The sequence below is a fragment of the Siniperca chuatsi genome, linkage group LG18 (assembly GCF_020085105.1).
Source record: "Siniperca chuatsi isolate FFG_IHB_CAS linkage group LG18, ASM2008510v1, whole genome shotgun sequence".
Classification (NCBI taxonomy): domain Eukaryota; kingdom Metazoa; phylum Chordata; class Actinopteri; order Centrarchiformes; family Sinipercidae; genus Siniperca; species Siniperca chuatsi.
Genome location: NC_058059.1, coordinates 22,866,542 through 22,888,534, shown reverse-complemented (window position 1 = coordinate 22,888,534; position 21,993 = coordinate 22,866,542). Strand labels below are relative to the sequence as shown.

Below are 21,993 nucleotides of genomic sequence, written 5' to 3'. Positions count from 1 at the left end.
TTCCAGAAATGGAATCAAGAATGTTCTGTCCTTTTCACAACAATTCACAATTGTTATTTACTGATAGCCTGGTTCCAGACCTCTGAACCATCATCCACCTCTCTGATTTGTTCAGTAATTTAAATAGGTTAGTGAAGCAGTCAACCAATCAGAGCATATTATCTGGGATTAAGAATGGGGAGATCATCTTCCCATAAAGCTAGCTACCTACCTAGCTACATTCATGAAAAATAGCAACAGAAAAATGGCGAATGAGATGACCACAGCTGTACAAGTTGTTGTAAGTCCACGTACAGAAATAACAACTCTTAAATCAACATATTAGTTTGATTGGTGTGAAACCCTTTAAGTTGACTGCCCCTAGCAACCACTACTGCATCTTCTGTGTAAACTGAAAATGGCAGTTGCCAGATGTATACACGAGTTCAGCCTGACTAATTCAGTGAGGAGTTGTGCTCCAAACTGAGATAAAATGTAAAGTTCCACAAATATTTTTTTTTCTTTAGGGCAGCAGCATCTTGAAATTTTAGCTAATGAGTCAAAAACCAAATGTCAATAAAAAATTAATAACAAGTTGGTGGACAATCGAACATTAGTTTCAAAATATAGGGCCATTCCTTCTAGAGCCCAACCAATATGGAATTTTTGTTACCGATACCAATTTTAGAGGGGAAAAATTCAATGATTACTCATTATTACTGAAAATGAACACTTGTGGATTGTACACCGATTTTAAACCGATATGACCATGCAAATATAATATTTAAGTTAAATATTCTTTAACATGTTAAATAATTTAACATACAGTATCAGACAGGGTTAACATAGTTATATTGAAAAGATAAAATGATGGGGTCATTGTTTATTAACTTTCCAGTATGTATTTCACAAACTAGTTAGCAAGACAACGCTTGACTCAGTCTGCACCACCGTCTGCTCAGCTGTGATGCACTCTGCTACATGTTCTGCAGACAGTGCTGACAATGGAGTCGGAGATTGCTCTGCTGGACAAACTACGTGATGACACCATTTCTTAATCACCCCAAGCATCGTTTTCTGCATTATATGTTCTGTAAAAAAAAGTTTGCAAATCGGAAAACATATACGCTGATACTGCCATATTGGCTGATAAAACCTGTCGGGCTCTAGTTCCTTCCTAAATTAATTTAACATGAGTCAGGAGACAGACAGAGACTGATGGAAGAAAAAGAACATATTTCACATCTGCAGAAATCATATTTTCAATTCTGACCAGCTGATAAATTCAGTTGAATATACACACACACTGTATATACAGTTACAGTCACACACTCTCAGACACACTCAATCCACTCTAAAATACATATAGACAAGGACACAGAAGGCACACACGCATACACACACATTCTTAGAGTTAATTCAGTGTAATTAGTGGTCAATTAAAGCGCAGTGACTTCACTGGCTGTCTGGCTCTTTGATGTTGTGGCTCCTGGCGAGACCAGACGCCATCTTGAATTAATTTACAGGCCGCAGTGTAAACAAGCCACACAACTGGACCGTCTGCTTCTTCTTCTCTTTTTCTGCTTCTTTTCTTTACTTTATTTTTATCGATTTGTTTATTTTTCTTTAATTTGCAATTTCACTTTTTTGTGCAGATGTGGCTTCTTGATCTCCTCACTTTCTTTTTTCTCTTCTATTGGTGCATTTAATTTTTTGCAGTTTTTTCTTTTTCACCTGTTTTTATTTTTTCTTTCTTTCTTTTCCTTACTCTGAAAATAAGAATAAGCAGTGGAATGGAAAAATATATAAATGTTTAGTAAGCTTTTCCATAAAATTGAAAGATTTCTACAGACCTTACTTTTTGATATCTTCACCTGTTTTTGCTTTTTACTGGTTCTATACTTTACTGGTTGTGGTTTGACCGACTCTACTTCAGTTTCTTTACTTTTGTGTAATTATTCATAAATTAAATACACGAGTATCTTTGTATTAAATCATATTGTATCGTCTATATATTCATTTAATGAGCCTGAAGAGCAATTTCCAACAGTGGTTAATTCTATTCTCTGCTCTTCCATACTATTCTTTTCCATTTTATTCTGTTCTTTGTGGTTCAGGACTGTTACTAGCTCTATAAAATTTGTCATTTTAAGATTTGAATGCTCAAGTAAAAAACATACTCTATGTCTGACCATATTTTCCTGGAAACCATCATTACTAGGACTGAGTAAAAACATAAACATCCTTGCTGTTGGTTGTGATGCTGACTGAGCTGAAGCTTATTCAGCAGTTTGACTCACTGAGGGTCAACAACACAGGTATAAAAAGGTCAGAAATCAATGAAAAATGTTTAAATACAATAAGTTACAGCAGTAAAGTGTGTGTGACTGAAGCTGAAGAGAAGAAGAACTGCTAACTGGGTTAGTGCTGATAGAGAAAACCATTAAATAATAGATAAACAGTCTGCTGCCTGAGAGAGGAGAGGAGGAAACAGGAGAGGAGAAGAGAGGAGGGAATAGGAGAGGAGAGAACAGGAGAGGAGAGGAGGAAACAGAAGAGAAGAGTGAACAAGAGAGCAGAGAACAAGGGAGGAGAGGAGAGAAGCTAATGGGAGAGAAGAAGAGAAGAGAGGAGGAAACAAGAAAGGGGAACAGAAGGGGAGGAGAGGAGGGAACAAGAAGGCTAGGAGAGGAAAGGAGGGAACAGGAGAGGAGAAGAGAGGTGAGAACAGGAGAGGAGGGAACAAGAGAGGAGGAGAGAGGACAGGAGAGGAGGATACAAGAGAGGAGACAAGAGTGTATGGATAGATAAATCTTTCATTACAATTAATGGAAACTTCATTCGATCTATGACAGGAAAAGCATCATGGATTTGTGTGTGTGTGTGTGTGTTTCATGTTCTTATATCCCTGCGGGGACTTTAACCTGAATGCACACTAACCCATGGAGACTTGTGTCACTGTGGGGACAAAAATTGAGGTCACCATGGGTAGAGACTGCTTTTTGAGGGTTAAGACTTGGTTTTAGGGTACAGGTTACAATTAGGTTAAGGTTAAGGTTAGGGTAAGTGGCTAGGGAAAGCATTATGTCAATGACTGTCCCCACGGGGATAGCGAAACAAAATTAAATTTGTGTGTGTGTGAGGAAGTCATGAGTCGCCTTTTTCCTCCTTGAAGTTCTACACACACACTCAGACCATTTCATCTTTATCCTGTTCTCTGTTACACACTCCTCATTATTCAGTCACACACACACACACACACTTTTTTAATGCAAAACAATTCACAGCCGCTCACGCTCACTCATGTGTCACACACCACTCTCTCTCTTTGCCCGGCCCCCCAGTGTTTTCTGTCTGAGTAACTCGACCCCCCTTCAGTCACAGGTGCACCACGCTAAGACACACACACACACACAAACACACATGCTGAGTCCACTTGTCTTCACATAGGGGGCTCTAATCAAGCCACAGGAAGCCTGAGCTCCACAGGGAGTGTGTGTGTATGTGTGTGTGCATTCAGTTACAAGTGAATTGAAGAATGTGTTACGGTCCATGAAACTCACTGTGAGTGTGTGAAGGCTCTGTATGTTTTCAATTACACAGAAGTATTTTTGCAGATGTGTGTGTGTGTTTTCTGTCTTTACATGAGCTCTCTCTTTTTACCATCACGTTCTATCACTCTTCTTCTCTCTTTCTGTCTGTCTTTGTTTTTGTTTTTTCTTAATTATTTTAATAATTATTTAATTTTTTTGTGGTGATGCTTTTCAGAATGCAAAATCTCTATTTCTGTTTTTTTTTCCTTTTTTTAATTTTTTTTCTTTTTTCTTTCTTTTTTTTAGATTTCTGTATCCTTTGCTGTGATGCTTTTTAAAATTCTATGTTTTTTATTTCTCATTACTCTCTTTCTTCATTTTTCCTCACTGTACATCTCTCTCTTTATCGTCTAATTCCTCTTATTTTGTCTTTCTTTCTTTCTTTCTCTTTTTCTGTGTGTTTTATTTTTCCTTTTTTATTTATTTTTAAATTTTTATTTTTCTACTTTTCATGTTATTTTTGTGTTTTATTTCTCTTTTGGATTTTTTCTACTTACTCATTAAGTTTTTTTTTTGAAATCCAAAGTCTCATTCTCTTTCTTTTATTCTTTTTCTTTCCCTCCTTCTCTTTAAATATCAGATTTTGCTGACTATCTCTCCCTCTTTTTCATACTCTTTCTTTTTATATTTCTCTTTATTTATCTATTTCTTTTCCTCCCTCTGCTTCTCTTTCTTCACTTACTCTCTCTATTTGTGTCTTTCTCTTTCTCTCTCTTTCCTAATCTGTCTCTCTCTCTCGCTGTACTGCATCATATGGAGTAAATTAGGCAGCCATGCTCAAAACTGTGTGTGTGTGTGTGTGTGTGTGTGTGTGTGTGTGTGTGTGTGTGTGTGTGTGTGTGCATCTGGTTCACATTAGTGCAATTGCAGGTTGGTAGAATAAAGGGCTCGGCTCAGAGGTGGTGGGTGGGATTTCCTTCCGCTTTCTCAAACACACACACACACTCACACATGCAGTTTTTCCCTCCATGTGTTTTGAATCAGGAACATAATTAACCTTCAGAGGATTCCGAGGCCGCGGCTCAGATCTCCGCTATAAAAATACATCTAAAAAACAGAAACCCCCAAAATATGTTTGATCCGTCTGCAGCGCGTTTGATTCGCTTTCCCACATCTGCCTCCGGACGGGCTCAGAGCGCAGCAGCGTGAGTGGTAAATGGAGATGAAACAAGCGCGTCTACAGGTGGAGGGAGGAGGGGAATGAGACAGGAGTGGATAGATACAGTAGATGTAAATGGATGTTGGCAGTTATTTCTATATTATGTATGTTACACTGTAACAGAGAAAAGCAGCAAATCATCACTTTTGAGAAGCTTGAATCACAGAATGTTTGACATGATAAATGACTTCAGTGATTCATTAATTATTAAAACAGTTTGTATTGTATTGTATATTGAGTTGTATACTTTTCTGTATATCTCCTCGATTGTTTTTGCTTCTTGTGGTGTTAAACTGTTGTGTGAAGGTGAATAAAGACGAGATGAAAGTGAAACCAGCCTCTTAGAAATGAGAGAGGCAGAAGACAGAGAGGAGGAGGGAGAGAGTGAAGCAAAGAGAGAAAAAATTGGACAGGCACAGGTGCAACTGACTGTGCGTGTGTATATGTTTGTGTGTGTGTGTGTGTGTGCGTGCGTGTGTGTGCGTTTGTGTGTGTGTGTGTGTGTGTGTGTGTGTGTGTCTGTCAAGAGGTTTCGTGACTGCTCCTTTGAGTGTTCACATTCCAGCACATCTGCTTTGGATGAAGCGTGGTAAACTGTGTGTGTGTGTGTGTGAGAGAGAGAGAGAGACAGAGAGAGAGAGAGAGAGAGACGGATAGCGGGATGCAGAGAGAGAAGAAAAAACAAGACAAACATTTTTAAGTCCTTAATTGAGCAAAATGCTGATTTGTTTCGTGCTCAGTTTTCTGTCTGTGGAAGTGTATTTACAGAGTTGTATTAATGACAGAACTAAAAAGCGAGGCAAAAACAAAACCTGATCATCAACCTGCAAGTCGAGATTTGAGAGCCATTGAGGACAAAATCATGAGTGTAGTTGATGTTTGGCTCTCTGAAGAAGAATTGTGTGTGTTGATATTTCAGCAAGCACTTGATCTTCCTTTGTTTTACAAATGAGCTCTCTCTCAGGTTAGTCAGTTTGTAGCACATGTGTATATGTGATCCCATTTGGCTCTGCCCTTTCAGTAATGCCAGGCTGCTTCCATGAGCTAAATAGGTCTAAAAGTCTCGACTGAAAAAGACAGGGGCATAACAGACATCCTGCAATAACTAAACAAAATGACCCATATGAGCATTTTCTGATCCTCCAACTCTATGGTTAGTGTTTGGGTAGGTTTAGGCATCAAAAATTACTTGGATATGGTTGGAGACAGATTGTGGTCATAGTTAAAAGAAACCAACATTGGCTGTCGGTAAGAGGTGAACAGCATTCTTCCATGTCGAAGTCCCAAGCTTTGCTAACCCATTCATCCACCCAGACACCCTTGGCCTCTAGAGGTCCTTGTCAGGAAAATGTGAACTTTTGAGACATTGACATCTAAGGATGGCAAGGTCTGTCAGTCGGTAGGTCAACCAATTTGGTTCAAACTGAAAAATCTCAACAGCTATCAGTATGCCAAAATTTAAAATTGTCTTGGTTTATGACTAAATACCTGCAAAACGAATGACATTCCTATCAACTTCAGCTGTACTTTGTGTTTGTTTTATTAGCAAATGTTAGCATGCTAACATGCTAAACTAAATTATACTTAGTAAACATCAGCTGGCGTTAGCATTTAGCTCAAAGCACCGCTGTGCCTAAGTAACAGCCTGACAAAGCTGCTAGCATGGCTGTAGACTGTTGGTCTTGTTTTTGTGAAGCTAGTCTCGCCATATCACGTTCTCCACAGAGTCATCCAGAAACATGGCCATTTTGTAGCCTGTTGCGTCCAGTTACCGCTTTTGCATCACATTTAGTTTTTGCATCACATAATGCATCACACTGAGTTTAGTGGCTTTGAATCGCCACGTTCGAATGATAAAATCGTCCCTCCTCCTTCCTCTTAATAGCCCCCCCAACAACCCACCCGGTGTCTCCGATGGACTGTTTAACCATAGTTATTTGAGAAAGGTGTAATGTATAGTGTTCCTCTGTTCATGACCCATGGAGCTTATTGTTTATTTGGGCATGCTGCATATGGCCACATCTCCAAAGTGGTGGATTTTGCCTTATTAATTTGGGCAGTGAATTAAAGTAATCATATGTAATTTATGTTAAAAACGTCAAATATTTTCAGGCTCATCTTAACTATCTGTGGAAGTTTAGTAAGGTCAAAAGTACTGAGGAAGAAGAGAAGGAAGGGCAGTAGGAGCTCCTTTTTCTCTTCTTCCTTCTCCTTCTCCTCTTTCTCATCCTTCCCTCCTTCTTTTTGTCGGAGCAGAGGAGCTGAAAGAGAAGGAAAGACAGAGAGGTTGAACAGATGCTTCCCACATTTGGAGACAATAACAGAGAGCATCAAACACTAAACAAAGACAAAAAGCCTCCTTTTTCTTCTTTTCTTTACTCTCTTTCCATTTTTCTCTCTTTTGTTTCCGTTTACTTACCATCTTTTTATCTGCATCCAACTTCACTTTGTTCCATTTGTTGTTTTTCCTATATCTTTCCAGTCTCTTTCTAACAAACCCTTCAAGGCCCAGCAGCACTTCCATTGCTGTCAACAAGTTATAAGTGAAACTGCAGAGAAAATAAAGTTTCTTGTTTCTTTTCTCTCTTTTTTAATGTTGCATTGACTCTACAACATAATTTCTCCACAGTCATGATACAGCATTTTTTTTTCTTTTGCTCCCTTTTTCTCTCAGTTATTGCTGTTTATTCATATAATTAGTTTATAGTGTCTCAAAGGTGATAGTTTGCTGATTTTTTTTTTCTGTTTTGTAAATGTGTAAATTTAACCTCTTTGAGTTAAAGAAGCAGTTTGTCAGTTTGGGCATCTTTTGGACTCAACAGCTGAATGATTCATTTCTTTTCATTAGTATTTCTACTTATTTCCCATGATACTATTTTCTTTTTGAAGATATAGAGTATAGAGCACAAAAAACATTTACAGATATTGGATCTAAAATCAAACTAAAGGTGAAAGCAAGCCATGATGGAAATGTTCCTCTATTTAATTAATTGTTTTTGGAGCTATCAGTACAGTGTGAGGACTTCTACTAGTTTTCTTTCTCTTATTAAAGGTCAGCTGCTTTTTCTGTTGTGTTTGTACCTGTGGTTTAGGTCAGTGAGTTGCACAGCTGGTTGCTCTGAATACATTTTGTGTGTGTCTGTGTATTTTGTTAGCTCCATGAGGAATCAGTTTTCAGTGGAATGCATCTTTATTCTCTCGTCTTGTTGCTGGGGGCGACGCAGAGCGAAGCTTTGAAGAAATCTGTGATGTTTCGTGTTCTGTGAAGATTCTCTCAATCTGTCAAACATCACGGCACAGCGGGAGGTTACACAACCGCTTCTACTGGATTCTATCAGGGTTTCTACTGTGTTGCAGATGATAATTTTCTCCACTGGTTTCTATTACTAGTATCTGTCATTGTTCTGGTAAACAGGTTCAACTGGTTTGTATTATTGTTCTATGCAGGGAATTGGTTTTACTGGATTCTACCAGGTTTCTGTTGTAAAATAATAACTACAGAACTGTTTCTCCTGGTTTCTATTGTGTTTCTATCATTCCACACAGAACTGATTTGACTTGTTTCTATGTGCTTTTGTACAGAACTGGTTCCACTGGTTTCCATTGTTGTTCTACTATGGCGCAGAGAACTGGTTTGAGTGGTTTCTATTCTGTTTCTACTGCAGTACATATCATAATTTTACACTAGTTCAAATGTTTTTATTATGACTCGATTGTGGCACATTGGACTGGTTTGATTGGTTTCACTTCAGGTTCTATTGTGATAAAATAACTTTTACTAAGCTGGTTTGATTGTTTCTTATTCAGTCATATTGTAAGGAACTTGCTCTGTGGTTTCTATGAGGTTTTTACTATGGAATAATAACTATTGTACATAAGTGCTGTGATTTGGAGTGGTTTCTGTTGTTGTACAAAGAAAAGAACAGGTTTCTATTGTTTCTGTATTGTTGTACAGATCATAGGTTTCCAAACTGCTTCAATGAATTTCCATTCTGTTTATTGTACAAAGACACTCTTTTCTATTGTGCTTCTATCATTACACAGATAACTAGTTCAACTAGTTTCAATGCAGCTCTTATTGTACTGGCTCCAGTGGTTCCATTGTGTTTCTGTTGTAGTACAGGAACCTCGTTTGGGTGCTGTATGTTCTGTTTCTATTGTGGTACAGATCATAATTTTTCACAACTGGTTCCACTGATTATGTTTTGTCACGTGTTTGGTATTGAGAACTAGTTTGACTGGGTTCTGTTGCATTTCTATTGTGACACAATAACTATTGTACAGAACTGGTTCTACTGCTTTTTACTGTGTTTCTGTCTTTGTACAGAGAACTGGTTTGACTGGTTTCTGTTGTGTTTCTATTGTCGATCAGACACGTGTTTGAGCAGTATTTGTTCTGTTTCTGCTTTGTTACAGATCAGAAATCTTCAAGTGGTTCCACTGGTTTCTGTTGTTTCTACCATCGTACAGAATACTCTTTCCACAGGTTTATATTACGGTTTGATAGTGATACAATAACTATTTCATAAAACTAGTTAACCAGTTATCGTAAGGAGCTGATTCCACTAGTTTCAATTAGGTTTCTATCATCGCAATAACTAATTTCAGTGGTTGGTATTGTGTGTCTGTTGTGGTACAAAAACCTGGTTTCTGTTGTTCCCCTGTGGTACAGATCATAGTTTTACAGATCTGGTTAAACTGGTTCAGTGATACAGAGATGGTTCCACTGAGTTCTATTGTGTTTCTGTTATGGTACAGATCAAAATTTTACACAACTGGTACCACTGTTTTTTTCAATGTTTCTGTCACAATACTCAGAACGGGTTTTACTGTCTTTTTCTGCATTCTTATTGTCACATAACTACAACTTTGCAGAAGTGGTTCCACTTGTTTTTATAGTTTTTCTACATAGAGAACTGGTTCAACTAGTTTCCATGTGGCTCCTATATCGTACAGAACTGGTTCCGATGGTTTCTACTGTGTTTCTGTTGTGGCACAGAGAGCTGGTTGGACTAGTTTCTGTTCTTTTTTCTACTGTAGTAGAAATCCTAATATTTTCAACCCATTCTACAATGATTATATACACAGATTAACTATTTGACCTAAGCAACTAAACAAGGTTTTTGTCATAATACCTAACGGAGACATGTTAAGGAAAATAGCTGCATATGAATGTTATTGATTGGAGATACACTGGTTTCTATTGTGGTTCACATTATTTTTCTCTGGTTTGCGGTTTGCCAGTTGTCAGTGAAATGACAACACTGTCCAGGGTTTCTCTGATTGGCTCGAGGTCCGCTCCCTAACTGTGGGAATACTGATACTGTTCTGTGTGTGTGTGTGTGTGTGTGAGTGTGTGTGTATGTGTGTGTGTTACAGACTGCAGGAAGTGAGGTTGTTATTGTGTCTCTCTGCATTCCTCAGACTTGAACACACTCTGCACCTGTTCCTGTCTGTCTGTAACACACACACACACACACACACAAACACGCACAGACACTCTTACATAAATACACATGCACGCACAAATCACAGTCTTTCGTCACCAGTCTTACAACACATTCAATGGGAAAATATGCCTGCACGACAAGAGACATAAATCTAAATATTTTCAGCAGGAACAACACAAACGGGCGTGTGTTTGTGTGTGTGTGGATTTTCTTGTACAGGCTTTGGGTCAGTAAATGTGGTTTTATCATCAGAGGACAAACTCAGTTCTCAGAGGGGAAGAGGAGGAGGAGGAGGATGTTTGAGCGGATTTTAGTTTAGCTCTAATGACATCTACAGACACTGTGTGTGTGTGTGTGTGCGTGTGCGCGTGTGTGTGTGTGTGCGCGCGGAGACTGAAGGCTTTGGATCCTTAAAACTCCTGCAAGGTGCATTGTGGGAATTTACCAACCTCTCCCAGCTGATTAGTTTCTCTTAGCACCTTACATCTGTGTATTTAAGTTTGTATGTCTGCAAGTTTGTGTGTGTGTGTGTGTGTGTGTGTGTGTGTGTGGGTTGGTGTGTGTTTCCTGACCTCAGCCTTTCATTCCCACAGTTCCCAGTGTTCCCTGCTCCTCAGACGTCCTGATTGTTGTGGTGTTTATCGTTGTGTCGGCGTCTTTCCGCGACCAGCCGTTTCAGGAAGTAAACACAGTCGACACAAGGCTATGCTCTGGAACACAGCTTTTACTTGACAGAAGCAACGGGACAGTTACTGTGTGTGACAAAACACTGTGAACACATGGATTAATTGAAGTCTACAATTGCCTCACTAGTGGCAGGGGATTAAAGGACCATACCTGTGTATTTGCAACTTATTTTCAATATTTTCAAATACATGCTGTATAGCTACTGGTTGAAACTTACTTGAGTTGTGTAATCCATCACATTAAACATTAAGTCTTACCCAGACCCATTAGACCCACTATCATTACATCGTAATGCAGTTAAAGCACATATTCATTTGAAAGGTTTGCATTACATTAAACTTACAGATTCTAACATACAGAAATGTATCAAAATATAGAAAAAATACATTCAAATTAATAAGACACAGCAGCATGGCAACCCTATAGCCGATACTGGATGATTCTGCAAAACCCTGGGTTATGTTCAATACCAATGTTTTTTTTATGTACAGTGCCAACATTTTTAAGATTCTTGCTTTCTACAATATCACACATGGCAACTATGCTAAGGTAAAGGTTAGGAAAAGATTATGGTTATGACAAATAAACTATGGTTACTACATAAAGGACACACTACTTCCTGCATTGGCACTGAACAATGGCATTGGACGTGAATCATGAGGTACGGAATCATCCAATATAAATGTTATACTGGGCTAGTGGGCTGATCAAATGTCTGTAAAGTGAACATGAACGGAGGTAAAGAGGCTCAAACATGCAAAACCACTGGTATGGTCCTTTGAGGCCAAGACTTACTCCTAGAGCAAGGTTGAATTAGGCGTCTACAACATTGAAAAATCAAGTTCTACGTACTTTTTTAGAGTGGCTAACTGGCAGGCAAAACACTTGTCATGGTATTGACTTCATCAATAACAAGATCAAAAAACAGGTTACCAAAAATAATTTACAGGTACCTGGCAGGTAGTCACAGTTCCTAGTGTGTGTTGAATACCAGCTGTGCCACTGTGATCTAAAGAGTAACTACACCCAGGCTAAAACTCATCCTTGTTTAATCCCTTGTTCCTTTCCTGAGAACCAGAGGGGCTCACTTTTTGTATGTTGCAAAGTTCATCACCAGGGGGCCTACTGAAGCAAAGACATCAAGGGAAGACCACATGCTAATGTGGAACTGAATGCAGCCACTGTCTATCAGCTTATGTCTCTTCTTGTTCAATCCATTTTCACACCTGTGCACAGCTGGCTATTTGCTACAGAAAAAAAGGTATGATTGCCAGTTTGTCAGTTTGAAAGTTGCAAGAGTCTCTGATCTGATTCCTTCTTAGATCTCTGTATGGTCCCACTGTGTCCTGAAGATCTTTTACCAGTGAGAGTACAGGACAGTAATGCAAAGGAAATCAGTGCCAGTTTTTCCCCTCAGAAGTAAAAGCCAGCCAGTCAGTGAGCTTATAGTGATCTGTAAAAAGTCAAGTTTTTGTTTGACAGAAACTGTTTTAGGCTGTTTTCTGTTTTTAATAATTTTTCTAAGGAAGTGTGGGAAGCGAGATGATGTTTTTTATAATGCCCCCAAGTGTTTGTTTTTTTTCATCTTTTTCTTTTATTTTGTCTGTCTGTGTTTTATCACATCTGTGTTCCATCCATATGCAAAAACTCTAAAGTTAACAAAGCAACCCATGTTTTTTTTAGGGGATTGAGGTAGATTAGGTGTAGCTATGGAACGGGTTTTTCATTTTGATGTGAATCAGTGGGGGAGACAGTGAGAGAAATGTGCTTTCAACAGCTGTTCCAGGGTTTGCGTCATGCTGCGCAAGCTAGCGTCATGGCTGAGTGTTCGCACGCTATGTACACACACGCACACACAGAGGCATGCTGTGGGGACCCCCAGTCGAAGGCATGACCAAACACAGGCATTGTGTTCTCATGCAGCCGCTGTGTTGCTGAGGAAGAACGTTACCTGTTTTGAGTGATGACAGGCTGCTGGTTCTGCTTGCAGTCTCACGTTTTAGCGCATGTTTGCTGCATGATTGCTGCCCCTCTAAGAGGAGTCGCTCCGAAAATCATTGCTTTGTTCCTGTTTTAGTCATCAAACTAGTCTGAATGAGAGGAGGACTGGCAGAAGATATGTTGTGGCTCTTGTATTTGTTAGAAACTATGTTATAGTCATTGCAGCATAAGTGCTTGGCACTGTGGATACAATTGATGCAGTTACCATGGCCACCAATGTAGTTTTTATGTTGTGGATTTTTATGTTTTTCTGCTTTTTAAAAAGAAAATAAGAGTGCTTAAAAAGTGTATATTTTATAAGTTATATATATACTGCTTTTTTCCTTTTTGTTTAAAAATCAAACTTTTTTAGAAAATAAGAAACATAAAATAATGTTTACCCTTAAGTTTAAAAATTGAATCATTCAGCAAAATGTAAAAACAAGAAGATCATTTTTTACCACCTTAATTTACATAGCTTTAATATATTTAATATTGATCTTTTTTTAAAACCTTAAATGTTTAAAATTCTGCATTTTTTTACAGAATACGTCATTTGAAAATATTTTTAAAAATAATTTATAAACTTTATTTTATTTATAAAAGTACAAACAAATAAGCTAAATAGTCAAACACGTACAACATAATCTTCTAAACTTGAAATAAGCCTGAAGCTACGTCTGAAGCTGATTCCTGCTGAGCCTCAAAAGAGGAAAATGAGAGAATGGAAGTTTTTGTCAGGTCGTGTTTGGCTGTGAGCTTTTGATGAGAATAAGTTGTATTTTGATCAGAGTGCAGACTTCTGAATGACGTTGTGTGTTTTTGTGTTTGTGTTGCAGGTGTACGCTCCGTCTGCCAGTACAGCCGACTACAACAGGGACTCACCGGGTTATCCATCCTCCAAACCTCCCAGCTCTGGCTTCCCTAGCTCATTCTTCATGCCAGGTACTCATGCACACACACACACACACACACACACACTCACACGGTCTGTCCCTCATCAAAACTCCCTGCAGTGGATTTCTGAGCTCATTGTGGATACTGGATCACAGACGAAATGAGCTCGAGCTCCCCGAGCTAAAAGAGGTTCTTATACCAAAATCCTCAAAAGGTTTGTCATATATTTTATTAGTTATTGTAACAGCAAGAACACATGCTTGCTTTTGGTGTGAAAGTGTCAAAAGCAAAGAGTTGTCCTGACATATTAGAATAAGTGACAAAGTTGAGATGTTGTGAGAGTTAAATGAACCAGAAAAATTGTTCCCATGGTTACCTGCAGGTTTATATACTTTTAGCACTGATATACAAAGTTAGTTAAACTTTTGACCAGAGCTTTGTTTGAGGTGTTATATGACTTTAACAAACACCTGCCAGTCAATCAAACAAGTGATTTCTGTGGACATACAGTAGTATAATGGTTGTTCATGTGTGTTCACACTTAACGAAGAGTGAATTGTGACCTTGTTTTGATGACATAGATTTGACTGCTGGGGAGTGTTTCCAGTCTATGTCTATTGACTACAAACAGTAAATGCTCAGACTGACTTAAATATTCATATTTCCCTCCAGACGGTCTCTTTTTCCCTCTCACCTGGGTATCTGTCATGTAAATACACACACTCCAAAATCTTTTTACTGACATCAATAAAGGTACAAATGGTCCCAGAAATCAGTTTTGTCCAGCACAAATCTGTGTTAACCGGGTTATTCCTAAAACTGAAGAAGAAAACCAGGTGTCCCATTTATATGGATGTTTTCTGAAATCAGGTTACTGCATAAAGTGGGTCGGATTACTAAACTGTATGTAGACACACTTGAGTGAGTCACAGGAAGGTTTACCAGCAGAGAGAAACCTCAGTATGTTTTTAACTTGTGGCCTGCACAGAGATGAAACTGATCTCAAACCATCATACAGCACATCACATGTCCCTCTCTATGTCTCTCTGTGTGTCTCTATCAGACGGTCACCACAGTGGCGATCCCTGGAGCAGCAGTAGTAGCAGTATGGGCCAACAGGGTTACCACGGCAGCATGCTGGGGAGCGGGAACTCGGCCCACGGCCCCGCCCAGAGCTCCTCCTACTGCGGGATTCACCCTCATGACAGATTGGTGAGTAGAGCTGTCAATCACAGTGTATATAAAGACCAGGGTTTGTACAGGACAGGTGATACTTTCCTCCCAGTAAGTCACTCCAGAGATTAAATGTAGTTTACATACATATACTTGGGCAAAATTACTGACAACAAAATTGGTTGTATGGGTGTATCAAATTAAGCTGATGGAGTCAAACAGCTTAGGGCAGCCCTGAAAATACTCTTACATAATAATTAAATAACAATGTAATTCAGATCTTGGTTGTCCTTGGAGGCAAAAATTTAGTCCTTGTTTGACAAAATGACAACACCAGGAAATGTTGACTCATTTGTTGAACAACTAGATGGTGTTATTTCAGGCCAATGACATGGGAAACCAGACTGATAAACAACAATTTAAAGTAACTAAAGAAACTATGGTAATTAGTTATTGAATTTAAAATCACAGCCACATTCCTGGTAAAGTCATACATTTATAAGCAACAAACGTTTGTTAATTCTATCAGTAGTAAGCAAAATGTTTTTACGACTCGTGACATTTATAAATTGTACTCAAATGTGAAGCTGTAAATCTGTCAACGGGCATTAGATGGTAGTTCTTTCAAACTAGTAAGAGCTCTGTGTAATTACCCAGTGGAGAGGCTTCATGTTTATCACCTTTGTTTTTTTTATTTTTATTTTGTTCCAATGTAATCAGAATCAGAAATACTTTATTGATCCCCGAGGGGAAACTCTTTTGTTACAGCAGCTCACCTTTACGTCAGTGCACACAGGAATAGAAGTACTAGCAAAAAATGTAATACACTATAATACAGTTCAGAAAATAAATTAAGTACCAAGTGGGTATAAGTATAAAATAAAATAAGTGTGAAGTACAAAGTGGGTTTACCGGTTGATGATAATAATACGGTATAAGGTAATAGTGCATGAACTGTGAAGTTAAGTGTAGCTTATTAAGATTATAATGAGACAGCGGATATTGCACAGCAGTAATAGAGGTATGAGTAATATCAACATCAATAAATAGGGAATTTTAAACTAAAATATTGCACAGGAGTAGTACACAGAATATTGCACAATTATGTCAAGTATTGCAGAGATGTAACGATCAATGTCCAGTTTAGTGACCTAGGGTCATACAGACTACACTTAGAGGGAGGAGTTAAAGAGTTTGATGGCCACAGGCAGGAATGACTTCCTGTGGCGCTCTGTGGTGCATTTTGGGGGGATGAGTCTTTCGCTGAAGGTGCTCCTTTGCTTGACCAGCATGTCATGGAGTGGGTGGGAGACACTGTCCAAGATGGAACAGGAATTAATATATCCTGTTTTGTAGTAAGTTTGTCCTTTTCTTGTTAAAGTTTCATTTTGTTCTGTCCGTCTCTCAGCAGAGCTACCCATCACACTCGTCTGCAGATATCAGCTCCAGCCTTCCTCCTATGTCCAGCTTCCACCGAGGGGGAGGGAGTGGGGGAGGGGGCAATCACTACAGCACCGCCTCTTGCACTGCCCCCACCAATGGCACAGACAGCATCATGGGTAAGACACCTGTGTGTATTTGTCTTGAAGCAATGCATATCAAGAAATGGTGCGGGTGCTTTTTAAAATTTTGTTAAATTATAAAATACTACTTTCCTACTACTTCCTGTCAAGATTTAGCCCACCTACTATGCTCACAGACTCTGGGGGATGAAGCCTACTGAAGGAGACGTAGAATTCTTTATGCCTGATCACATGGGGCAAACTTTCTACTCTTGAAAATGTAAAGGCACACAGCCCCACTACCACTTAGAGAAGTTACATGTAGTGTTAATGGCAACCTTAACCGCAAAGTCATCTGCTGTCAATCAGTCAGTGGTGTAGGTAATGACATTAGTTGATGCCATTAATTAAAGGAAGAAGAAAAGCATAAATTTCACATGCAACATCCCAAGATTTACAATGTTTATGCAATGTTTATAATAATAATAAACTTTATTTATACATCGCTTTTCAAAACCAAAGTTACAAAGTGCTTTACATGGTTGAACCAGGATTAAAACATTACCCCCCCAACAGTAAAGATAAATACTAATGATAAAACAGATAACATGTTGGTAAATAAAATGCTGTGCTAGAATTAATAAAAGGCTTTTTTAAAAAGATACGTCTTGAACCGTGATTTAAAAGATGTCACTGATTCAACAAGCCTGAGATCCAGGGAGTTCCAGAGCCGACGGGTCCTGACTGCAAAAGCCCGGTCACCTTTAGACTCAGGAACAGCCAGCAGAACCCTGCCTGAGGATCTGTGACGGCGCCCTGGCTCATAGGGAACAGCAATTCAGCAGCGTAGTTGGGAGCTGAACCATGAAGTGGTTTAAAAGTGATCAGTAAGATCTTAAAATCACTTCTAAAACTAACTGGTAACCAATGAAGAGAAGCTAAAACAAGGCTGATATGATCTTGTCTTCTAGTCCTTGTTAAAATCCAAGCAGCCGTGTTTTGTATCAGCTGAAGGCGTGAGATAGTTTTTCAGTTCAAACCATAAACAAATACAATGAAATACAATAATCTAACCGAGAAGAAATAAAAGCATGAATGACCTTCTCGAGATCAGGTCGAGAGAGAAAATAACTTATCTTTGAGATACTCCTTATTCGATAAAAACATGAACAAACAACATTTGTAATTTGCTTTTCAAATGAAAGTTCACTGTCAAATATTATACCCAGGTTTCTGGCTGCAGGTTTGATATTTGGAGAAAGGGATCCAAGATGTTTCTGTAAAGTAGGGATGGACCTTGGGGGACCAAAGAGAATTATTTAATGTTTTCGTTTAGCTGGAGATTGTTTTGGGACATCCAGCACTTTATTTCTGACAGACAGAATAAAAGATGGTTAAAATTGCCTTCTTCACTGGTTTTTAATGGTACATAGATTTGTGTGTCATCTGCATAACAATGGTACTGGATTTTGTGTTTATTTATGATTTGTCCCAGTGGTAGCATATATATACAGAACAACAAGAGGCCAAGAGGTGCCACAGAAGAGGAGGCATTACCCATGACCGCTGAGAAAGTTCTGATTGAACCATTTTAGAACAGTGTCCCTGATGTCAACACACTTTTCAGGGCAATCCAATAGGATGGAGTGATCCACAGTGTCAAATGCAGAGCTCAAATGGTAAATGAACTGTACTTATATAGCGCCTTTCTAGTCTTTCTGCTTACTCAAAGCGCTTTAACTACATATCACATTCACACACTGACTGACAGTTGGCAGGTGCCAACTGCTCATCAGTTGAAAGAAACTAATCATTCACACACACTAGCATCAGCTGTAAGTAAAATATCGTTTTTCACTTTGATGAGAGCGGATTCGGCACTAAGCCGTGCACGGAAAGTGCAATTTGAGGTTCAGTGTCTTGCCCAAGGACACTCCGACATGTAGGCTGGGGGAAGCTGGGATCAAACCGCCGACCTTCCGTTTGGTGGACAACCCGCTCTACCACTAAGCCACAGTTGCCCTGGATGAATTGTAATAACCTTGGTGATCTCCTGACTTTCTATCTAGCGCAATCAGGTCAAATTTTTAATTTGTCCAATACTTTGGACCAAATGACCAAATACATAAAAACTAATGACATTCTCATCAGTCTCAGCTGTATTTTATGTTTAGTGCTAATTATAAAATGTTAGCATGCTAACACACTAAACTAAGATAGTTATCATGGTAAACATCATACCTGTTAAGCATGTTAGCATTGTCATTGTGAGCATGTTAACATGGTGATGTTAGCACTTTAACACAGTTAAACTGTCCAACAGCGTGGTACCGATATACAATGGAATGTGCTAAGCATGAAAACACACAGCAAAACAGGACACAGCAATCCGTTACGTCCCACAATAAGAAAAGCACAATTCACAACAATGAAGCTTAGATGAAATAACACACAGTTATAAAATCTATCTCTGCCCAGACACAAGCCTCTTACTTGAAATTTCTCTTGATTAGCAATTTAATGTGTCAGTCCATTTCGTTGCCTGGTGAAATCTGCACTGTTAGCGGGTTCAACGGCATAACTGTTCCTTCGTGTGGCAGCGAGGGAGCAGCAGTCGACTTTCAGTGGGGAGAGAGAGAGAGGCTCAGCTGCGGTCTTTCTCTCTGTGAAGAAGCAGTAAAACCTGAATCTTCCTTATGCAGGTACGGGAACGTTATGGGGAATAATGATCAGGATCAAAAGTGTGTTCAGCAAACCCAAAACTGTCTGTTGCTCATCCAGCAAGTTGAGACTTTCCTTCGGGAGTTAAAGTTCACGTGAGAGTCTCCTGAAGTAACCGAGGCTACAATGGAAAGACGTCAAGCAGCATGGTGCGCTCGGCTTTATGGAGCTGTGCTGCGGCTGGCGTGTTGTCCAGCAGAAATCCAGTGTTTGGATTCAAGTTGAAATATCGTGTCTAGGTGTGAATTAATGGCTGGTGGAGACTCGGCGCCGTTTCACTGTCTGGCCTTTGTTTCGCATTCAGTCCTTGGGTCAAGGCTTTGCCTTTCCCAACTTGGCCGCTGTCTTTTGTTCTCCACACGTGTGAGGCCCAACAACCCCTTGTTTTGAGTCCCATAGAACAAATAAGACAGCAATAAGAAACAGATTGAAAGTTTGTTTTCATGGGAAGACATCTCCAACATTCCACAAAGATATCACACTCACACACACACACACACACACACACACACACACACACATACACACACACACACGAGCCAGAGCACATGAGTGTAAACACAAGATGAACCTAATAAAAAACATGACGCTGTTGTTTAAGTATAAACATATGATACGTGTGTGCACACATGAACGCTTAAACAAGGACGCACAGTGTTTACAGACATTTCTCTACCTTGGTCTGATTTTGTACTACATAGTAAACAAGTGAGTGAGTTCTCTTTACAGAGAACAGCAGCTGCGGTCGCTATGGATTCGTGTCAGTTATAATTGATTTTAATAACGAGCAGTGTTCACATTGAAAGTATGAAAATGTCCATAGACATTGTCAAACCTCCTGTAGCAAAATTCCCTTCACTGTCCATCTGTATGATCAGTATGTCCCACTCGTTGGTGTTAATTCCTATTGTAGTTTACTTATTGCCTCTCGGGTACGTCACTAAAACATCATCATCGTCATTTTCTCTATCAACAAAACAGACTCATACAGTCAGATCTCAATGACGTGTAGCAGGTGAGACCATTTAATGTGGCCAAACCAACACACATAGCTGCTTGCAAGTTCGACAGTGTTGGGCGTATCTATATTGTGGTGAAAAAGTAAGTGACTGGAACATACTGAAGTGGATTACTACCAGAGGAATGATATGCAAAGCTTCAGTGTAGCTGCAACGATTAGTTGATTAATAGATTAGTCAATCGAGAGAAAATAAATCAGCAATTATTTTGATAATCGATTAATCATTCAAGTCAATTTTCAAGACAAAATGCCCAACATTTTATGATTCCAATTTCTCAAATATGAGGATTTGCTGCTTTTCCTTGTCCTAGATTATATTAAGTTAAATATCGACAATGAAAATATTTGTTAGTTGACCACAGCTGCTGTTCTTTGTGAAGAAACAGTCACCTTTCAGTCCTCAGCGCGTGAGTGTTTCATTCTCAAAAGAGGGTGCAATATCATTTGAAGTCCATTTGAAGTAGTATAAGGATTATTGTTAGATTTAGAAATAAAATGATCAAGGTCAGAGGATTAAATCTCCAGCTTGGTCATGCATTTCAATGAACACCATGAACTCCTACTTTACTAGGTTTTAAGTATAGTCAAAAAATCAGCATGCAGACTTTAAAAAATGCTTGATTAATTATTGTGCTGTTGATGGTCCCACAATGCAATGCCCAGAGGAAATAGAGGAGCTACTCGCAGCTGCAAAAAATTATAATTGTGGATGGTGATGAGACAGCTCTATGAAGAAGAAAAACCATTAAATATTTTGAAAAACAGTTTGGTTTTCTTTTAGTTTTGCAAAGTTGGTCTGTCAGTGCACATATTGCATAATTGCCTGTTAGTACAAAAAGTTAAAGTACATTGATTTCTTGTATACTAACTGTAAAAACAGTATGCTATGAAAACTAATATATAGTACACAGTGTATAAAACTAATGTGTAATATGGAATTGGGACACAGCAAAGGAACTGCAGGTCAATTCAATTAAATTCAGTTTTATTTATATAGCGCCAATTCATAACAGAAGTTATCTCATTGCACTTTTTTCTATAGAGCAGGTCTAGACTGTACTCTTTATAATATTATTTACAGAGACCCAACAAATTCCACCGTGAGCAAGCACTTGGCGACAGTGGCAAGGAAAAACTTCCTTTTTAACAGGCAGAAACCTCGAGCAGAACCAGACTCAATGGTGGGCGGCTGCGGCTGCGGCTGCGGCTGCGGCTGCCATGTTAGGTTTTAAGAGAGAGAGAGAGAGTTTTGGGGATGGGGGGTGGGGGAGAGGGAGGCACAATGCAAATGCTACCTAGAATTTTGTAAAATAGTAATAATGTAATTGTAGTGGTAATATTAATAAATTAATAGTAATAATAGGAATGACAGCTATAGGAAAAATAATGACAGTATTAGAAAGTATAAGAGCCAATAACAACAACTGTAGTAGCACTTGTCTAGCAGGAACACGGGGACAGCAAGTGGCCCACAACCACAGATCCAGACTCTGCAGCTCCGGAGGCAGAAATACCTGCTGAAAGCGACAGAAGGAGAGAGGAGAGAAACGAGAAAGCACAGAACTACGGGAGTTGTTAGTAACCGAGGTTACCAAGTTACTAAGTGTCTAGTTAGTAACATGCAGTAATGGAATAAAAATGCATACAGATGGAGAGGGAGAGAAGGAGAGAGGAAAGAGGTGCATCATGGGAAGTCTCCCGGCAGTCTAGGCCTATAGCAGCATAACTAAGGGATGGTTCAGGGCTCACCCAAGCCAGCCCTAAATAAGCTTTATCAAAGAGGAAAGTCTTAAGCCTACTCTTAAATGTGGAGATGGTCAGAGGTCAGAGG

The 21,993-nt window shown here is 39.1% G+C and overlaps 1 protein-coding gene across 18 annotated transcripts in view; it reads left to right on the top strand.

Annotated features, from left to right (window-relative positions):
* LOC122866084 (transcription factor 4-like) overlaps positions 1-21,993 on the top strand; it is a 267,666-nt gene that overhangs the window by 196,020 nt on the left and 49,653 nt on the right. For 11 of the 18 annotated variants that reach the window (XM_044175260.1, XM_044175258.1, XM_044175263.1 and 8 more), the window contains 3 exons: positions 13,688-13,793; positions 14,809-14,957; positions 16,327-16,477. In XM_044175260.1, the coding sequence (XP_044031195.1) occupies positions 13,688-13,793; positions 14,809-14,957; positions 16,327-16,477 (406 nt within the window). The remainder of the gene's footprint in view (positions 1-13,687; positions 13,794-14,808; positions 14,958-16,326; positions 16,478-21,993) is intronic. The other 7 variants (XM_044175256.1, XM_044175250.1, XM_044175261.1 and 4 more) reach the window with 1 other exon arrangement.